General features: G+C 48.0%; 2 protein-coding genes, 1 long non-coding RNA gene and 1 pseudogene across 3 annotated transcripts; 2 read left to right on the top strand and 2 right to left on the bottom strand.

The window, feature by feature from the left end:
• Positions 1-2,476: 2,476 nt before the first annotated feature.
• Positions 2,477-6,919, top strand: LOC101776294 (nucleolar and coiled-body phosphoprotein 1). The gene is made up of 5 exons (XM_012847564.2): positions 2,477-3,646; positions 4,787-5,525; positions 5,608-5,761; positions 5,979-6,041; positions 6,376-6,919. Exons 1-5 carry the CDS (start codon positions 2,698-2,700, stop codon positions 6,559-6,561), a joined length of 2,091 nt encoding a protein of 696 aa, XP_012703018.1. The 5' UTR covers positions 2,477-2,697; the 3' UTR covers positions 6,562-6,919.
• A 2,253-nt stretch (positions 6,920-9,172) lies between these two features.
• LOC101776692 (protein SLOW WALKER 1) lies at positions 9,173-11,133 on the bottom strand. Its single transcript, XM_004976818.3, has one exon. The coding sequence runs from the start codon at positions 11,051-11,053 to the stop codon at positions 9,434-9,436; it is 1,620 nt and encodes a 539-aa protein (XP_004976875.1). The 5' UTR covers positions 11,054-11,133; the 3' UTR covers positions 9,173-9,433.
• Positions 11,134-11,357: 224 nt separating this feature from the next.
• Positions 11,358-12,832, top strand: LOC101778082 (annotated as a pseudogene).
• Positions 12,833-13,874: 1,042 nt separating this feature from the next.
• LOC101778879 lies at positions 13,875-14,543 on the bottom strand. Its single transcript, XR_002678462.1, has 2 exons — positions 14,454-14,543; positions 13,875-14,344 (listed from the first exon to the last, which is right to left on the bottom strand). It is a non-coding gene; the product is annotated as an uncharacterized LOC101778879 (long non-coding RNA).
• Positions 14,544-20,055: the final 5,512 nt, after the last annotated feature.

The raw sequence follows: 20,055 nt of genomic DNA on the forward strand, positions 1-20,055 counted from the left end.
GTTTCGGGCTCCTGTCCGCTACTGTGCGGATATGATGTGATGAATGTGGCCGTGCAATTGGGGGTCTCGTGATCCTTGCTTGCTTGCAGAGGTGCAGTGGTGTGCGCTGCAGCCAGCAGCCTGCAGGGCAGGGAACTTGCTGGCCTGCTGCTGCTCAAAGTCCTGGTATACTGGAGATTTGCCATCATGCAGTGGGAGTGCCTTCACAAATCAGTTTTTTTTTTCTGAAATAAACGTATAAATCAGTTCATTTCGTGTGAAAAATGTGAGCAAACAACGTTCCCAAATGACCTAGCATTGTTTTACATTGATCGCGTGATCGGCGTTATTAGTGATCTTGCAATGTCATCATCATCCTCGGCGTCGGTGGAAATTGCACGATTGGACAGATCGGAGTACGTCAGACAATGAACCACGTCAGTCCACTGTCGATCGGCCATGCGCCTGGGCCGGTGCGGGTCCCACGGCCCCGTGACGCTTCCTCGAACACCAAATCCCGGCACGAGACAGCGAGACACACCACCACCAGCGCCGCCGCAGTCCCCTCCAAAACGGAGGGCAATAACGGAACAGTTCCCCCTGCCTGCTCCCCCACGTCCCCGTTGAATCGTTCTTCCCTCCCATCCAATCCGATCCCACCCGCCCGCCAGCGCGCCGCTGTGCTCCCCACCCCCCTGCAGGCTGCGCATCCACCACGCCGCGCCGTGCCCGTCCGCTAGCTCGCCACCGCCCACGTGGCCGCCGCGCGCACGGGGCGCCGCGCTGTCCGGTGTTCGGACGCCGGCAGGCACGCGCGGGCGGCGAAGGCATCCGAGGGGCGGAGCACGAGGAAGCTTGAGGCCCGCCACGTCGGACTCGAGGCCCTCACATGTCAGGGAGGACGTGGGCGCAGGGGCCGATGGGGCCCACGTGACCGCGGGTGGTGGTGGTGGTGGTCTGGTGGATGCCATGGTGGCGGGAAGGCGACGACACCGTGCGGCCCTCTGACGACGGTGCAGGGGACGATGCCTAAAATTTCGGCCAGCAGCGGCACTGTGATTCCTGCGTTGGAACAGTCGAGGCTGGTGCGGGTTCAAAATTTAAACCGAGTGGCGCAAAGCTAACAGTAACACCAGCGCCCGAGGTTAATCTCGGGCAAATGCACTGTACCGATCCGTGTTTATCCGTAACGAGCCGTTCAGGCGCCAGATTCTTTTTTCTTCACTGGGATCGTGTGTGCTCTCATGATGGGAGTCGGCAGCTCGCTGTAAATTTCGTGTGATGTTTAGTGGTCAGAAGTAATGATCCAGGAGTCGGGAAGGATCCAGCTGCTCGACCGCTCGAAAGGGAATACGATGTAGCTCGATTAAGTGATGCTTGTCGGATGCCGTGTATTTTACTGTGGATTCTCTTGGCGATCCATGTGACCTGTCCTGTTCGATGCCTTGATCCATCCTTGGCCGCTCGGTGCCCGGACAGGTATCATTAGCGTGCGATCGGGTTTCGCTCCGTGATCGTAGGTGTGGATCGGTCAAGTGTGCGTGTTTTGCCTGGCCAGCTTGGGGCAGGTGGATGGGAATGGATCCTCCCCCGTCCAGCGTCGACACGGTGGTTAGATCGTGTAGGGTACTCCGACGGGGTGGTAGTTAAGCAGACAATGCAGGGAAAGAGTGTGTGAACAAGACTACTCATTGATGCTTGGGGAGTACTGTCCTGCGTCAATCATGCATTGGTGTGCTTGTTTACGCCTTCTTTGGATACCGGTATCCATCGGCAGTGAACATGGTCAGCATCCAAGGTAGCTTGCATCGACAATATTGATGTAGACCAGCACATGGTGGCCCGACCGAAGATCTCTCCAGTAGAGTTTCGCCCTATGCGGATGTAGTTCCTGAGAGTACTAGCTTTAATAACTTTATTTAGTAGTTGCTGAGTTCACCTATGCAATTGTATACGAATTATCCTTTCAACAAAAAAATTAAAAATATGCACTCCGAAACATTGGATCAAGAACAAGAACGAGGACGTGCATAGCAAATTAGTAATGTACTCCTTCCGTCCTAAATTACTATTCGTTTTAAATTTTCTATATATAGACATAGCATACATCTAAATGTATAGTAAAATATATGTATCTATAAAAATTAAAATAAATAATAATTTAGGATGGAGGGGACAGCGTCAAAATTCAAAACACGCCGCACATTCTTAACAACACCAACTTACCGTCACCTGGTGGCGTGCCAGAGAGGAAACAACTCTAGAAAGAGATCAAGTTTGGGCTGGCACTAGGCCTCAGTCTGGCTAACCGGGCCCATGACGTAGGATTGTGGTAAGATCGGCCCATAATCTTGTTGTTAGGGCTCTGTTCGCCTGATTTTGGAAACGTGGGCCAAATTCAGCCCAATCACGGGGGGCAGCGCGGCCCCCGCGTACTCTCACGCCGTCTTCTTCCGCAGCACGCCAGCACCTTTCGTCTCCGCCGGAGCCGCGGCGCCGCACGCCCGCACGCACCTCAAGCCCAAGTCCAAACTCCAAACCCATTCCAAAACCTCCGGATTCCCTCCACGAAATTTACGAAACCAGAGCTCTCCCGCCAATAACCCGCCCATTTCGATTGCCATTCCTCTCCCCAAATCCGTCGCCTCCGTTCCCCAAATCGAGCTATCCCATCTCGCCCCGAGACAAACCCTAGCTCTCGCCGGCGCATCCGCCGGAATGGACTTCACGGCGCCCTCCTTCTCGCTGGGTTTCGATTCGGATGAGGATGACCCCCCTACCCCGGTCGGGAGCGACCGGCGCGAGCAGCTGCGAGGGTACGCGGCGCCCGATCCGCCGTCGTTCTCCCTGGGCTTCGACGACGACGACGACGTCGAGGAGGAGCCCCGCCCCCCAGCGGGAGGTCGCCGGGAGGAGCGCGCGCGGAGGTCCGCGGTCCCCGACCCGCCGTCGTTCTCCCTGGGCTTCGACGATGACGACGACGTTGAGGAGGAACCCCGACCCCCCGCGGGAGGCCGTCGGGAGGAGCGGGCGCGGGGGTCCGCGGCGCCCGACCCGCCGTCATTCTCCCTGGGCTTCGACGACGACGACGGTGAAATACTCGTCACCGGCCAGCGTCACCAGCAGGCGCGGCCGCAGGTGGCGCCCCGAGCTCCCACTTCGGCCGGCGCTGTAGATGAGGAGGATTACTTTGACCTCGCCGGTAGCAAGCAGCCGCCGCCGGAGACCAATCGATTCAAGCGGCTACGGAAGGGCCCTGCGCCAGCCCACCCAGCGCCAACTCCGCACGTGCGGCGCTGTGAGGCGCCCGATGCACCCTCCTTTTCGCTGGGCATCAGCGACGACGATGATGACGATTTCCTTGCTGACGGCCAGCATCAGAAGCAACCGAGAGCACCGGTAGCTCCTCGTGCTCCCTCGTCGTTCATCGCTGGTGACCGAAGGCCAGAGCCAGCCCAGCGCGAAATGACTCCACTTAAGCGGCTGCGGAAGGGCCCTGCGCTGCCACATCTGGCGCCAACACCACCTCCTCTCAAGGCGCCAGGACCACCTGCAGCGGAAGTGTCTCCATTGATGAGTGAAAATGCAGCAACGGGTGCGGTTGGGACTGGGAGTTTGGAAGACGATATTGAAGATTGGACCACAGACGAGGACCGACCAGTCCGAGGTGAGCGCCTCAGTGGTACACTTATCTCAACTTCGAAAAATTTGCATTCACTTCCCTTATTGGTGTTTGCCTATAATTCTGCATCTGGAATGTAGCCATCCCAATACATTTCAGGGAATCATTTTCATGTCATGTCATAGAAATGTTTAGATTTGACTTCATCGGGGGTAATTATCCAGCTTAGTTTGAAAAGTTATGGAGTACATAGGGATGCCGCAACTTCCTTCAACAAACTGTTGCATCTAAGAGAAGGCATCTGCTAACATACAGCAAGCTGCAACATACAGAGATAAATTACCTACAGACACTGTACACTAACCAAATTAAACGGGAGAAATCTAAAATACTTCCTGCTTCAGGAGCTGGATTCAGACAAGCAAAATTAGTGTAACCTCGCCAACTTATGTGTGCGCAAGTTATGCATTAAAATCTTTGTAATCATTGCTCAAGTGCTTGAACTACATCCGATATCTAATCTCAGCCTCCCTCCTGAGCAGACATTTCCCTGCAAAAACGAATAGTTTTCCAAATTACCTCAGCTGGACAAGAGACTAAAACCCCTTCAATTGGCATCTTACTTTATGTTGGCCAAAGACTAGAACAAACCGCTGCTAGACCATATAAAACACTCCTTTTCCTGTTTGTCTCCTTTTACTTATTCATTCATTGACTGTCATTGGTAGAGATATGTTCTCGCTGCATCTCTGACGACTCTCAAATTCTGCTATTGATACAAACAAAATGTGACCAGTAGCTTTCCCTAGTAACCTGTCCATGATGTACAACATTGACCCTATATGCACTTACAAGGAGCTCATTAGTGTGTACAGGATCATAAAATCAAATTGAGTGGATAATGCAATATTAGTCTTTATTTGTACAGTTTTGTCTTATAATTTTTTGTGTTTGAGTTTATTTGTGGAGTATCTCTATTACAAGAAGTATTTGGTTATGTGCCTCTATGATGCTTCTCTGGTCTTTATAGAAATATGCATGACTGATTGGTTATGGATCTTAGTCCGTAGCTTGTTTTTTTTTTGAAATAAATGTACCTTGTTATTTCATTACCAGTTACCACTTTTTAGGGACATTCTGATTTTCTTGTGTAGAGCATAATCGGGTTGTCATCTTAACTTGCAGATGTGCCACCATCTGTTGGTAGTTGCAGCACTTCCAGTAACTCAAAATTCTCCCTGCTCAACCGTGGTGTCCTTATGACTCAATCATCAACCAAAGCAAATACATCAAAATTTACACAGACACCAAATTTTTCTGCTTCAAAATCTTTGGAAGAAAGCTGTTCAAAGAAATTACTTCCTAAGATAACAATAAGCCCGATGAGGAAAATCCTTTTGCTGGACTCTGACACTGATGCAGACGACGAAGAGAATCAAAATAAAGCAAAGAAGCCAAGCCCTGTTAAAAAGAGACAAAAATCCATGCACAAATATATGCAGGAAAAGTCTACCTTTCAGGAAAACAGGAAGCACCAAGGGAGCACTACTGTGCAGAAGAGCGAAGCTGTGATGAATAACAATTGGGCAACACCTGCCTTTGATGAGTTCTGCAATGAATACTTCAATTCTACGAAAGATGCAGGATCTTCTCAGCAGAAAGAAGGCAACAGTTTTTCTTGTTCCAAGGTTTCTCAACCCAAATACCCTGATGAAATGGAAGGGCATTTCCAGCAACAAAGCACTTCAAGTGGAGGTGTACTAGATGACAACCTGGATGGTCGTCCTCCTGCCATGCATTATTTCTTCCATCAAGACCCAAGGGTGCGAGATCTAGTCCGTGATAGGCTGCAGCATTTCCTTCCCACTGGAGCAGGAAGTAAGAGAGAAAATGAGCAAAGCAGAGGAAAAAGTCTCAGCTACAGGTGCACATCTTGATCATAGCTTTTTAGTACTGAGCAATGTCATTTGTACTTGCTTCTAACTTTTTTCTTTGTCTTAATGCAGGAGGCAGTTCCACTCGAGTGCAGCTACAAATGATGAGTGGGTGACACCAAATAGAGGGATCCCAGTTCCAACTGATGTTGGTAAAAGAAGGGTGCATGCCAGTGGAACTCAATCTGGCTCTGGCCATTGGTTAACTAATGACAGCGGGAGGAGGGTAAAGCTGTATTTCCAGAGTTCCAGTTCACTTCTTAAACTTTTAGATAATAGAAAGTTGTTGGTCATTTTGTGCTACTTCAGTGTCTATGCATATTTTTTTAAAAAGAAAGTGTCGATGCATATTAGTTTTCATTTCACTGTTTTTCAAGATCATTCTTTTATCATCTTCTTAAAGAAACCAGACCTAATTTTGCTTCGTTGGATTCGGACTGCAGGTTTATGTCTCAAAAAATGGGCAGGAGTTGACTGGCCAAAATGCCTATCGACAATATCAAAAGGTGATGAAATACCCATCTTTTCCTGTGATTTGTCCCTTTTATTCATGTCAGACGAACTGGCACTAGGAATGGACTTACCGAAATTTAAATATTCGCTGCTTACAATTATGTCTATTTTACCTGCAATGGCGAATTATTAGGAATGCACTTGACATGATTGTATCCATCATTTGTAGCTATCATAGCTACTTCCATATGACTATTTTCTTAGGGTCTTTTAAAAGATGGTGACAAAACTGATGATACCTTCAGAGTAGAAAATTGTATTAGTGAGACAAGAAAAACTATGTTCCTTTTATTACATTTGGTAACACTGTCTAAATGTGTCTTACAGGAAAGTGGCAGGGGATTCAACAGGTACAAGAAGAAAGGTTCATCTGGAGCCAAACGTGGTGCTGCTAAAGTGAAAGTTGAAACCAGAGTGAAGCCAACTTCATCTGGAACCAAACGAGGTGCTGCTAAGGTGAAAATTGAAACTGCAGCGAAGCAAAGCACAAGTAGAGCAAAAAGGAAGCGGTGAGAGGCGGGTCTGCTTGCCCAGCGTCATAGTGGGTTGGATTCTGTAGTTAGTTTTGGCCTTGTGTGTTTCAATTGATAGCTGATTCGTTGATAGAACATATAATAAGCTTCGATTCCTCTTGATTTTCTTTCATGTCAGGAGGCAGACGTATACATCAATACATGGTTCTCTTGTGTGCTTGTAAATATTTTTAGCTCTTGCTGCTGTACTATGTTCTATTGTTAGGTGCCAAGGATACATATGCTGAAGGATGGCACGCACTACTGAATGTATAGACCATGATTACATGCTTGTAGCGTTCATCAAGTAATGATTTTATGGTATTCGTGTGTTGAGACCTTTGACAATCCATGACGAATCAGCATACCATATCCCTTTGTCAGTTCGTCTCGGTTGTATCTGGTTGCTTCCATGTGTACGTCTTGGTTTTCTAGTATTGCCTGAAATGTATTCGGGGGCAGCATCTTTCATATCCTTTTCAGTTTTTCAAACCTCTGAATATTTCTGTTTGTGAAGAGCTTGTTTGCCGAATGCCGAGCACAACTGGAACTGGAGATGTTTTCCAAAATTGCAAGACCTGCGTGCTTCAAGTTTCTAATGCTGTTCTGATTGTGTTAACCTTTGTGTGATTCCACATAGTTATTTTGATCTTAGGGGAATGGTTTGCCATGGTTCGGGTTTCAAATTCTGTCTCGTTTGTGCTGTTTGCGGGCAGGATCAACCTGAAACTGAGCATGCGTGCCGACTGACGACTGTGTCTAAATGCAGCTTGTGTACCATCGTCAGACTTTGTGAAGTGTAAACATATGATATGTTGTGAGCCTACCCAAACTTGCCTGGGATTAGAAGGCGATGTTGCTGTAAACATAAGGTATGCCACTTCCATCACTGCATTGGTGGGAGAATTGTTATATTTTGGTCTAGTGTCCGCCCTTTCTCAATCCTTGTAGAATCTGAAGATGCATTAGATACGTGGTGGTATCTGGGTTCCAGAAATGGAGAAGATGGATTCTTTGCATCTCATATTCCCCCAGTTATCATCTACTAATTTGAAACGTTTGTGTGGCAATTTCAGAGCAACAACAGTTAAAGATGCACGCTTACAGCTCTGCACATCTCAAACATCCACTGCACACTCTGAACAACATATGGTCTCTGGTTTCTGGTCTCTGGACACAGCCTAAAAGAATCTGAACAACATGAGACGCTGGCATGCTAATCTCAAGTTCCGATGCCAGCATGCCACAGAAGCACCTCAGGAAATGAAGCATCTGAACTCCAGAACTTCGCTCCCCGTGGTTGTTCGCAGGCGCTAGAATTGATGTGGATAACTATCTTATTTCAATTAACTTTTTAGGATTCAGCAGATCAATTTTATCGACTGATTCAATGATCATTATGTTTGGATTGGCCGCTACGAAGTCGCGATCGGATATGGCGCCCCCAGGCTCCCACCCTGCTCGACGACGGCGGGACGAGAAGATGCAGAGCTGTGGACTGGTGGGGGAGACGGAGTAGGAAGACGCAGGCGAGATCCGGAGATAAGCAGAGGGGGGAGATCCGGTGGAGCGGAATCAGTTCGCCACGACGAGCGGCCGTCGCCGTCACCGGAGCGGAAGGGGAAGAGAGCCCGGAGGCATTGCAGCCGAACGGAGGGGATATTTGCAAAATATTAGGGGGTTTTCTGCAATTATTTGGATCGAGATTATTAATCGAGATCCAATTTAGAGGTTTATATGAAAATAGTTGGATCACGACTATTAATCGCGATCCAATTTGAGGGTGCTACGTGCAAAAACCTCGTCGACCTGCCTTGGCCGGCCATGGCGGCTCTACCCCGAGCCCGCCGCCTCCAGGCCCGACCTCTGCGCTCAGGCTGCATCCGCACGCCCGCTGAAATAAGCCTTCCTTTTCTCCATCTCGTAACCCCCGCACCCGAACGCGAAGAAGGTTGGAGAGAGAGAGAGGAAGGCGGACGCCGTCGCCGCGGCTGCAATGGAGCTCCAGGTGCTGCGCAGCGCAACGACGGCGGCCGTGCGAACGGGACCAACGACTCTGTCCCTATCGCACATCGCCTTGGTGGCGGTGATTTGGACGGTGAAGCTGCCGGCCTGCGGCGGCGGCGGCGGCGGAGTGAGGGCATCAGCGAGACAGCGACTTCCGGGAATCTGAAGCTGGACGAGGTTCTGTACTTCAGCTAGAACCATACTAGCAGACAACCTGATTGGCTGTCATCCCTCCGTGAATTATTCTTTCTCCACGATCAAATGGTGCGTGATCATCTACTCGTGAAAGGCTGCATCAATTTGTTCGATTTCCATTGAAGCAGAAAGTACCAAAGAATTTGGGCTCGACTTGAAACAGAGCATGCATGTCTGACATCTCGGTTTTATGGCATTATCTTAAATTTGCTCGGGGCAGCATCTTTCCAGATCCTTTCAAGCTTCTGAATGTTTCTGCCTGTTAACTGTTAAGAGCTAATTTGCCGAGCACAGCTGTTGGAATTGTTTCGCAAGACATGCACATTTTAAGTTTCCTACAGGTAATAAATTTAGCTCAGACACTCCATGCATTACAGCTTGTTGAAGCCAACTCACCACAAACAAAACAATTGAGAAAAACATTACAAGCATTACAGCTTGCTGGGGATATCAGATTATGCATAAATGCATACCATCAAATGAGCAAAACTGGGAACGATCTGTCGGATCAAAAAACATTAGGCACAGAAGACAGTATCTCAATCAGCTGGTACGCATACTTCACTAACAAACAGGAAACATGATTTCCCAAATCAACACACATTGCGTACAGCAGCCCTCATTGTAAGCTAACATATAGCAAAAACTCCGTACGAAGAAAAGCACCCTTTTCATCTTGCGGCAAGTGCAAGCATGGGTGAAATCATTCCTTGAATCCCCTGCAACGTGTGCTGTATCTGGATCTCTTCTCCAACCATTCTCTTGAGATTCCTGATGTGCATCCTCAGCTTATCATCAGATCGGATATCCTCCTCTCGCATCTCCACAACCTTGTTTGCTACACCCAACAAGAACCTTGCATACCTTGGCAATGTCGCATTCCGGCGAAGGAACTCAAGCAGCAGCCCAAGTTCCTCTTTATCCAAATTCCCAATGCATCTCACCAGCTTTCTCCTCGCAACCAGCTCCTCCATCACAGCCACAGCGCTTCTTGGGTTGTTCTTAACCAAAGCTGAAACCAGAGCCTCTTTGTGCCTGAACTTTCTCAGTAACTTATCATGCTCCGCAATTTTAACCTTCTTAGGCTTCTTAATCACAAAGTCACCCTCCTTAGCCTTCTCATTCTGTCCACGGAGGAAGTACCGGAAGTAATTTGGCTTCAACACGGGCTTCTCAGGCTCTGGCGATACCCAATCAATCTCACCACTGCCAGCCTTCGTCCCTTCATCCTCCTCGTCAACAGCCTTCTTCTTCCTCTTGCCCATATAAATCTTCCCTTTTGCAGACCCAGCCACCAGCACAGTGCCACAGGGCGAACAAGCCACGGAAAGGAGCGGCTGCGGGTGCCGCAACGAGTGCGTGATCTTAAGCTTCCCAAAATCAAAGCACTTCACATACCCATCAATGCCCGCACTAAGCAGCCGGGTCTCCCCAGTGGTGGCCATCTTCCCAAGCGCCAGCGCCATCACTGTCTTGACATGGCTCTCCACGGAGTGCACGAGCCGGCCACCCCCAATGACGTCCCAAATCTTGACCACGTTCCCTCCGGCCGTGGCCAGCAGCCCGCCGGACGGCAGGAACAGCACGCTCTCCACCAATTCCCCATGGGAGAAGGACAAAGACGGGCCAGCGTTCCCCGTGCGGGCATCCCACAATTTGACGCTGCGGTCATAGGAGCCGGTGGCGAAGATGTTGTGGTCGGCCGGGGAGGCCGCACCGCCACGGATGTAGTCCTTGTGGGCGGCGGGGACGGTGAAGACGGGCGTCTCCGAGGGCACGTCCCAGTAGGTGAGGAGCGCGTCGTCTCCGGCGGTGAGCAGGTGGAGCTTGTCCCCGCCGCCGACCGGGTACCGGACGACGCGGGTCTCGGCGGCGTGGGCGCGGAGCGTGCGGAGGGCGGCGCCCGTCGCGGGCTTGTCGGCGCGGAAGACGCGGACGACCCCCTTCTTGTCGCCGGCGGCGAGGAGGGCGCCGTCGCAGCGGAAGGAGGGGGAGAAGACGAGGTCGCCCGCGACGGAGATCCGGCGCAGCGACTTGAGCGGGTCGCCGGAGAAGAGGTGCAGCGAGGTGGACCACGCGGCGGCGAGGGTCGGCGAGGAGGCGGTGGCGGCGGCAGGGGCGAAGGTGAGGTCGGTGACGGGGAAGTCGGCGCCGGAGACGAGCTCGGAGGAGCGGAAGGCGCGCCAATAGGATCCGTCCAGGGAGGCGCGCGCGGCGGCGCCCCGGGAGGGGAGGAGCGCCTGGTGCGGCGACGCGGGGAAGAAAGGCTTGGAGGTGTCGGCGGCCGCCATGGTTGCTACGGCGGCGAATTGGGGGAGAAACCCTAGTGGGCGGGGAGCGGAAGGGTTTATGGGTTTGGTAACGGGCCGGTGAGAGGAAAACTGTTATTAGACGCTCGTTTACTAATGGGCCGGTGAGGGTTTATGGTTTCCAGAAACCTCCACCTGGCCCTCTCCTTTGTGCTCTAGGCCGCCACCTCAGGGCAGCGGCGACGGTTGGCTGCCGCAGGGTACGCGGCACCAGCCGCGCCCACGGCAGCCAACGACGGGCGGGTGGGCGTCGGCGGCGTGGGTCGTGGTGTGCTTCCTGGCCATGATGGCCCACCGGACGCATGCTGGTACGTGTAGCATGTCCGTTCACCCGCACCTTGCACGGCGATCGATGGCAATTTAAGCCACGTTTATCTTTTCAATGTCTTCCTAAAGGGCTCGTTTTCTTTCGTCGATTTGGAATGGGTGGAGTGGAGTCGGGAAAGTGTGGAGTTGGTGAAGTGGAGCTAATTTTTGTAAGGTGGAGTGCTGCCAAACATCTCTAGATGGTATAATAAGCTACTGATAGCGAAAACATTACATATATGTACCGTTGCCTGTATGTACCGACAGAGTTTCGGTCCTGTATTTGTCGGTCCTGTATTTTCTAGAGGTTTGTTCAATCCATGATATCTTTTGATGGCTAGTTATGTGTTATTAGGTGGGGTTTGACAGCACTCCATTTCAGAAAAATTAGCTTCACTCCATCAGCTAAAAAAATCGCAGCTAAACACATCTAGCTACACCAACTCCAGCTCCATCAATTCCAGCTCTAGAAAAAAAAAGATAGGAGGGATTCATGTTTTTTTATACCTCAAGGGTGCTCCACACTCGTTACACCGGTTCGACTGAGAAAGGGAAAATCCCGCCACCCCCTCATCCCGTCGCCCCCCGCCTCCAGCGAAATCTAGCGCCGCCGCCACCGCCGCCTCCGGAGCGGTCGCGGGCGCGGGCACGGACGAGTTCGAGACGCGGCCGTGCAAGCGCGTCAGCCTCTCGATGGACAGCCCCTCGTCGGGATCCGGGACGGTCTCCGACCGCAGCGACCTCAGCCACGGCGCCAGCTCCGGGTCCGGGTCCGGGCAGATTTACCGCCCCGTGCCACGGTCCGGCGGGTTCGAGCTGGCGGACTGCGCGATGAGCCGGCCTGTCGAGGACGACGACCCGCTCAGCTCCCTCTCCCTCTCGCTCCCGGGCACGGACCAGCGGTTCCACCATGACCGCGCCGCCGTCGCCGTCACCGCCCTCGCCTTCCTCCCCACCACCACCAGCCCCCGTCGCCGTCGCAGCGACCTCGTCGTACCCGTTCAACCCCGACTTCATGGCGGCGATGCAGGAGCTGATCCGCACGGAGGTGCAGCGGTACATAGCAAGCGTGGGCGTCCGCGCCGGGTGCGGCCCCGCGGGCGGCGCCGAGCTCTGCATGCCCCAGCTGGTGGAGGGCGTCATGCGCGTCGCCGCCGAGCGCGTCGGCACCGTCGGGCGGATCCAGTAGCCCCGGACCGGTCCAGTCAGCCTAGGCAGAACGCAATCTGTTCTTATCAGTAGAGCGAAAGAAAACTTTGTCTCGAATTTTTTCAATTTTATTTTCTCGAACTGCTGTGCGAAACCGAAACAGCAGTCAAGAACTGGGAAAAGAGTGGGAGATGGAAATGGGAGAGAGGGAGAGATGCAAGGCTGAGCAAAGCTTAAGCTGCATGTAATGTTGGGTATGGCAGCGCTGCCTTCTGTACAGGAAAGAAATTCGAAATGGATCGCGCACAATCTGAACTCGCCATTTGTGAGCATTCACCGTGAGCAGAATAGAACGTCCCCACCGAATTCTCATATTTCTGAAGCCTGGAACACTACAATCCGTCAAACACGTAGAATAGCTTCATGTTTTTCTGAAGCTGGTGGAGTGGAGCTGGAAAAGTGTGAAGCTGATTTTTGTGAGTTAGAGTGCTGCCAAAAATAATATAGTTTCATAGCGAGTGCATATTCTAGTTCTAGTCATACAAACAACTAACTAAGGGCCTGTTCGGCTAGACTTATAAGCCGGCTGAAAAGTTGAAACAGCTGATTTGTTGTGAAAGAAAAATACTATTTGATGGCCGATAAGTCAGCTGATAAGCTGAAGCGAACAGAACCCTAAACATCGGCACGCCAACTAAAAGATGCAGCACGTGTGATAAGTTAGGAAACCGTCTGAAGTAACTAAACTTGTGGCCACATTGTTTTTTAACTGGAGCAGCTGTGGATCCTGGGGACGTGTTGAAGGCTTTGAGCACCTCAAGACGAGGGGAATCTTCATCTGCAACCACGTATCGCCGCTGGACATCTTCCTCGTCACCGGCACCGTCGGCGTCGCCAAAAAGGAGGTCAGCCAGGATTGATTGGTATCCTGTTAGTCCCATGAATGATTTGGGCAAGCCTCGTCTGCGGGGAGGAACAGCACCGTTCGGGTGCGGCCGGTGCCGCTCACCGTGAAGGTCCTGCCGCCGATCAGGACCGACGGCTGGGAGGAAGGCCGGATCAGCGAGTGCCTGGAGATGGTGCGGTCGCTCTTCGCCGACAACCTCCCCGACTCGCAGAAGCCGCTCGACGCTCTCGCCGCCAGGAAGGCTGACTAATTCACACTTCAGTACTTCACAGTTACACACACACACACACTGATTGTTGATTTCCAACAACATAGCTCACCTGTTCTCGTATTTTTATTTTTATTTTTTTGGAACGTGAGGCATTGAGATGATATTTCTGTAGACATGTGTTTCGATTCCAACCTATTACACAGGCGCAGTACCACTCTGTTTGCCAAGACTTGTACAACAGTAGATGCCCTATACAATCGAAAGGAGAACAGCAGTGAATGCCAGACCAAAATTGTTCAAGTGTCGAACATGGTTGCGTTCGGCAGTCCCGTTAAGCTCTGTGCACGGAGCTCTACTTGATCCCACTGAGGACCAAGCATTCCTTTAAACACCAACAATTCTATGACTTGTACACAGGTCAAATGTGGGAATATAGCAGTCTTAGGTTCATCTTACTGCGGTTCATCTTACTGCTTCAGCAAACTAATCGCAATGTTTCTGCTTAACCATGGACTCCCTTTCCGACTGGAACAGGCCAGATTTTTCAACATCATCTAGTGACAGTACCCGAAATTCCGGCAGGGAGGCACTGAAGGCATTAGAAAATAGGATCAAGAGGCTCCGGCAGGCCTGCTCCTCTTCCAAGCGCTCCATCTCCGTGCGCGGCGCAGCAGGATCCTTCCAGGGTTGATAGTAATGCCTGAAGATGAATAAACATGATTAAATTCTGCAACATACAGACGTCCAGCGCTTGTGTCATCATAAGAGAAGCGTATAAAAATTGAATAGTCTACATTCAGAGCCCATACCATCTCCATGAAGGATTAGATTCAGCAGGACACCGTATCTTTGAGCAAAGCATTTCAATCTTTCCACGGTTGTCGGCCAGGTGCTTGTTCGCTGCTTCAACAAGGTAAAAAGAAAAAAATTGAATGAGATGCCTCGTTACTCCAGCAAGGAGACAACAAGAGCACAAAGACAGCCTACAGTTTATAGACTAATTTAGGTTCATCCAATCTCTTTATGATCAGCATTAGAATGCAGCAAAGTCAGAAGTGTACCTTGCTTACTGGATCTGTCAAGAAGCAACAAGCAAAGAGCCATCACAACTGATGGCAAAGAATCACTGTTCTTTTGCACATGGTCTTGAAGGTATAATATATGACAGCTAGCGTATCATTCACACTGCAACTTTCTACCGTTTCAACCCTTTCATATGCATCATTCAAGAAAGAATGAAGAGTTCCAAGACTGCTGGTGCTCCGTGCAAGATCTCCACTCTTTCTATGAGAGATGCTGGATATCCTCCCAAGTATTACAGAAGCCACTAACAAGCGCAAAAGCTTTGAAAGTGGAGACTCATTTATTGGTGACTCTTTTGAGGATATTTCCAACATAGACCTTTGGTTAGAGTACAACCAAAAGATGTTTGAAGTTGCCCAAGAAACAACCATTTATATTCTTGACTTATCCTGTCAAACAAAACAAAGATTTACATAACATTCCATATAATCCTTGGGCAGACAAAACAACTGCTCAATAACTTGTACGCATAGACAAGATTACATTTTTCATGATGCTATAGATACCTAATCATTATCTATATAAAACTTAAACATTCATGGTATGTATACGAATAATTATAAATCTACTGAATTTCAAGCAGATCAATAAAAAAAAAGGAACATAAGGATTACACAGTTTTAGATAATCAAAACAAATTAACAATGCTAAAAACGTGCTTTTAGTGGCTAGTGAATTAAAGGCAATACACGAATAAAGTACCATTTCAGATAAATTGGTATAGGACCATTCATAAGAATGGATCAATACCGAGTTCCATTGTAAGCTTATGCTCTGCACTTCTTGAGCTGCCAACAGTAGCTTGGCACAGATTAAATACACCATGGAGGGACAAGGTAAAATGCGGTTGGTATATCTTCCTTTTCATAGACAACCTCATTGTTGATGTAATCACACTAAGCATTGAAGTCAACAAGGGAACATTTCCTTTCAATAATTTGGCATTGTTAATTAGAAGGACACAAAGGTCTGCTGATATCACCGAGAGTTGCTCAAGGGCAGATTCTTGGAGCCAATCTGTAATTAGTCTTGATGATATCAAATCATTGACTACCTAAAGAAAGCAAATCAAGTTACAGATTAATGATTTAAAAATGGCTTCGCAAATCTGCTCCAAACCAAATACCTTCAAAGCTAGAAAAACTTAAATTATACACAAGTAATGTCTCCAAACCACAATAAGATGTCTGACAATAGATGGAAGATTTATGACACACCTAGGAAGTCATGATGTTGCAGAAAAGCCATACACAAGAACAAGTCACTCGATGATTTTTATCCAAGGTAATTCTAGCATTCAGATGAAAAACACAATAATTGACAACAATAACACAGTTGCGCCAAACCTATCCCTTCATAAATAGAATAATCAAAGAAAATGTCGGTTTCAACAACTGTTTGCTATATAAAAACTGCTCAGAATTTTACTAGAATAGTTTCATTGCAACGTAGCTAACTGTCTCGAAAGACAAAAGCATAACAAACCAAAAAGAAAACTAATGTGGAGCTCAAAATGATTAATCCATAACTTTGGTAAAAAAGATTAATGTCCATAAACCAATTAATAAGGAGGTTGCTAATATTCCATCTGCTCCAACTCTAATATGACGAATTACCCACAAGGGTGTTTATATAACATTAGCATAGTGAGTTTGACTAAATGCAGAAAATTTACCAAAATAACATATCAATATGTCCTATATGATATATCAAACAGTACCTAAAGCAGTATTCTGCATAAATAAAATGATGGTATAATTCTCATGTTCATCAACAGAACTTTCATGGAACAGTTAATGGATTGCCAGTTGCAGTGTAGACTCATGCAAAATATGACAGATCATGTCCCCCCCCTCTGAAGGGGCTTGCAGTAGAGCAGAAAATAATTTATTATCAGTGTTTTACCTCCAATGTTAACTCAGTTACTCTAGAACAGGAGCTTTCAGCACCATCGGATCCTTCAATTGAAATAAACAGAGGATAACCACAACAGAAGGCCAGACTCTTTTGCTAGATGATGAGCTAGAATTGGCAGCTTGACACACTTCTCAACATCTACAATGCAAAGAAAGCATGTCAAATGGAAATAAATGTTCGAATATCTAAGTAGATACTAGATCCCAAGAACTCAAATTCAAATGCACTAAAAAACTACAGAATTTACCTTAAGGACTAAAACCTTCGATTCAGAATCTGAAACAGGTGAAGAACAGAACGCAAGAGCAAGCTCTAAGACTCTTCCTCTCTTGTATATTTTGGCATCATCAGCTAGGTTTGATCCAGCAGATAGTAACTGAGGCATCCACAAACGTTCAGCTTTAAAATGAATTGAAACTCTACAAGGTTGGAAATAACGCAATGCTATGCAAAAAGAAAGAAAGAAAGATCATATACTAAAATACCATACTGTTCAATACACACTCCAAGATAGTTCATATATGCAAATAAATAAAAGAAGAGTTACCTGCAGACTGGCAGAGGTGGAATGCATTAAAAAATTGCTAATGGCAGTGAATTGAGCATGTGAGCTATCTAGTAGTGTCAAAGATGCTTCTGCGGCAAAAACACTAATAATGGAAGGTATCCTCTGCCACTGTTCGGATATCCCATTTTGAAGATACGTCAAAAGCAGCTGAAGCTACCACGTTTCCTTGCTTCTCTGAGAAGTCTGTAAATATGTGAAAATAGCTTTAAATATATTTTTTATGTAAGGATAACAGATACAGAATACTATACAAGTGCCTTTTGCACTCAAACTACTCCTAGAACGTTAATAAGAATAAATGTTTTGACATCATAAAAATCAAATAAGCAAATAAGGAATTACATGTGACCAACATTAACCAACAAAGAAAATGTAAACTATGAACGGAATTTTAACGATACTGAAACAAGCATATAACCGTTGTTACGAATGCTAGAATTTGAAACATACAGATACAAGCATGTAGATTAGCCAATAATACATTCACTGCGTGAAGCTAATTTGTCACATACAAAATCTAACACAAGCAGATAGGAATAGTTGATAAGCAAATAAACCAATCAAGACAACAGGTACAATTTAGAGATTAATGAAATAGCATGTACCTCAAGGGATTTTTTTTAAATGCTCCTAGGCATTCATAGCCCAACATCCTCAATTCTTGATCAGGAGATGCTATACTAACAAGTGTTATTGCAAGCAGCCCTAATCGAGCAAATTCGGCAAGCTCAATGCAACCCATGAGAAGGGTATGAATTGAGAACCGCAAGATAAAAATGGGATCATTAATCTGAACTGCATCCATTCTTTGAGACGTTTCCTGCCAACCAGAATCAGATTGAGAAAGGCAAATGAACGAGATTCAAATAACATTATTGTGAAAGCAAAAAATCTAGAACGACACCCAAAGTTCAGTTGACACTATTATTTTACAAAATTACCTCGAAGCTATCAGTAAAGTTCTCCCGTTGAAGCTGTTCCAGGGAGAAAGCAGAAGCCCTTGAAGACTTTTTATAGCAATATAGCAAAGCTGTCTTTGCACAGAGCTTGGAATCAACGGGTATGTTCTCGCGAAAGAGTGCCCTCTTCTTCAGTAATTTCTGCATTCTCTATGTTCTGTGTATATTATTTTGAAAAATCAAGTTTCAGTTCTCTGAATTTCAGAGCTGCAGATCCCCACAGGTGGTCCACTTCAGTAATGGTTCTGCACTCAGTTGATTCTATCTCATTCATAAGATGAAGTATCTCCAAGTCTGTTTCACTAAGAGTTGCATCATAATAGTCAAAAGCAAGAAAACCAATTCTCTTGATTCCCTCAATGCCAAATGCACGCTAAAATTCCAACAAAATTCTCTAATACTCGCAATGCATCGCCGCAGCATGGCATAAAATTTCAGACCCTCGCGTACTGTGTACAGGGAGAATCAAAAAAGAGAAGTTCCAGTGCAGGCCTACGAATCCCAATTCACGATTATTCGCCGGAGCCACGGACGCGCAAAAGTCCGGCGAAAATTCATGGATACTGGGAGTGAGTATCCGCAGCATCGCACGAAATTTTAGACTCTGATGTGTTGCATAGTGGGAGAAATTTAAAGGACAAGGTTCTGCGCATCTGATAAGGTGCTTATCTGAACTCTGAACTCTGCAGGGCCACTGAACACGATCTCTCTGCCGGAGGTCCGCGTTGCGTGCAGCGAATCGTCGATACTTGCAGAAGGATACTTGCAGAGCTACCGTGCGCTGCCTGTCTGAAGAATACTTGCAGAGCAACAGGCTTTATCACAATGCAAGGCTGAGAGGTCCACGAGATGGTCGAGATGGATTTTAAAGACGATTGAGAGCGGCCGTGCGTGCCGTCGCTGGAAGCAATTTTAGGATTGAATTTTCCCCTTCCAAGGATATCAATCCACGGAGCAATTCTTATTAGAAACGATAGGCAATATAAACGACAAAGAACAGATATCCAACACAGGAGATACAAGATTTTAACGTGGAAAACCCTTCCAAAGAGGAAGAGAAAAAACCACGGGCGCCAGCTAGCAAATCTTCACGAGGTTACAAACGCTAGGGATTTACAATCTTTTGACTCATCCCAAATTAGCCGCTTACAGGAGGTATATAAAGAGGTGGAAATCTAATCGGTAACAATCTGTACTGCAAGCCCCCCAGACGTCTCCAAGTGCAGTAGGGCTAACTTCGGTCTCTACTTCACTATGGCCCAAGCCTTCGGTCACAGGCCTCGCTTCGCTCCATCCGAAGTTAGTCTTATCTATGCATAACTGAATTTGGATCATAACTTAACAATCCCCTGTGCATAACTGAATTTAGATCGTAACTCAACAATCCTTGCTCCCTCTCCTCCGCACCCCCCTTATTCCCATGGAAGACGATGATCTGAGTCAACGCGATCCTCCATCCATGGAGCACCCGCTCCTCAAGTTGCTGTTGATCCCTCCGCCCGTCTCCCCCGACGATGATCTGGACTCTCCTCCGGCATCGATCCTCACGGCTACATCAGCGCTCGCGAGAACGACCGCACCGCCGACGGTTTTCACGAGGCCGGGCAAACTACTCTTCCGGGTGACCTTCTGGACAGCCCCAGCCGCCCCGCCCCCCCGTTGTGTTCAGAACTTGAGGGACATGGGATAGATAGCGATACCTGTGGAGAACGATATGGTGGTCTCACAGCATCCTCTCCGGATTCTCGGCTCTTCAACCTTGTATTGTTGATAACTGGGCATTATGAGTGGGACCCAGCCAAGGCACGTCTTTAGTTGCTGTGGGTATCGTCGTCAAGGGCATCAGAGTAATCTCCCGATACCTGTGGGCTGATGCGCGAAATG

Source organism: Setaria italica, chromosome VII (assembly GCF_000263155.2).
Source record: "Setaria italica strain Yugu1 chromosome VII, Setaria_italica_v2.0, whole genome shotgun sequence".
Taxonomy (NCBI): Eukaryota; Viridiplantae; Streptophyta; class Magnoliopsida; order Poales; family Poaceae; genus Setaria; species Setaria italica.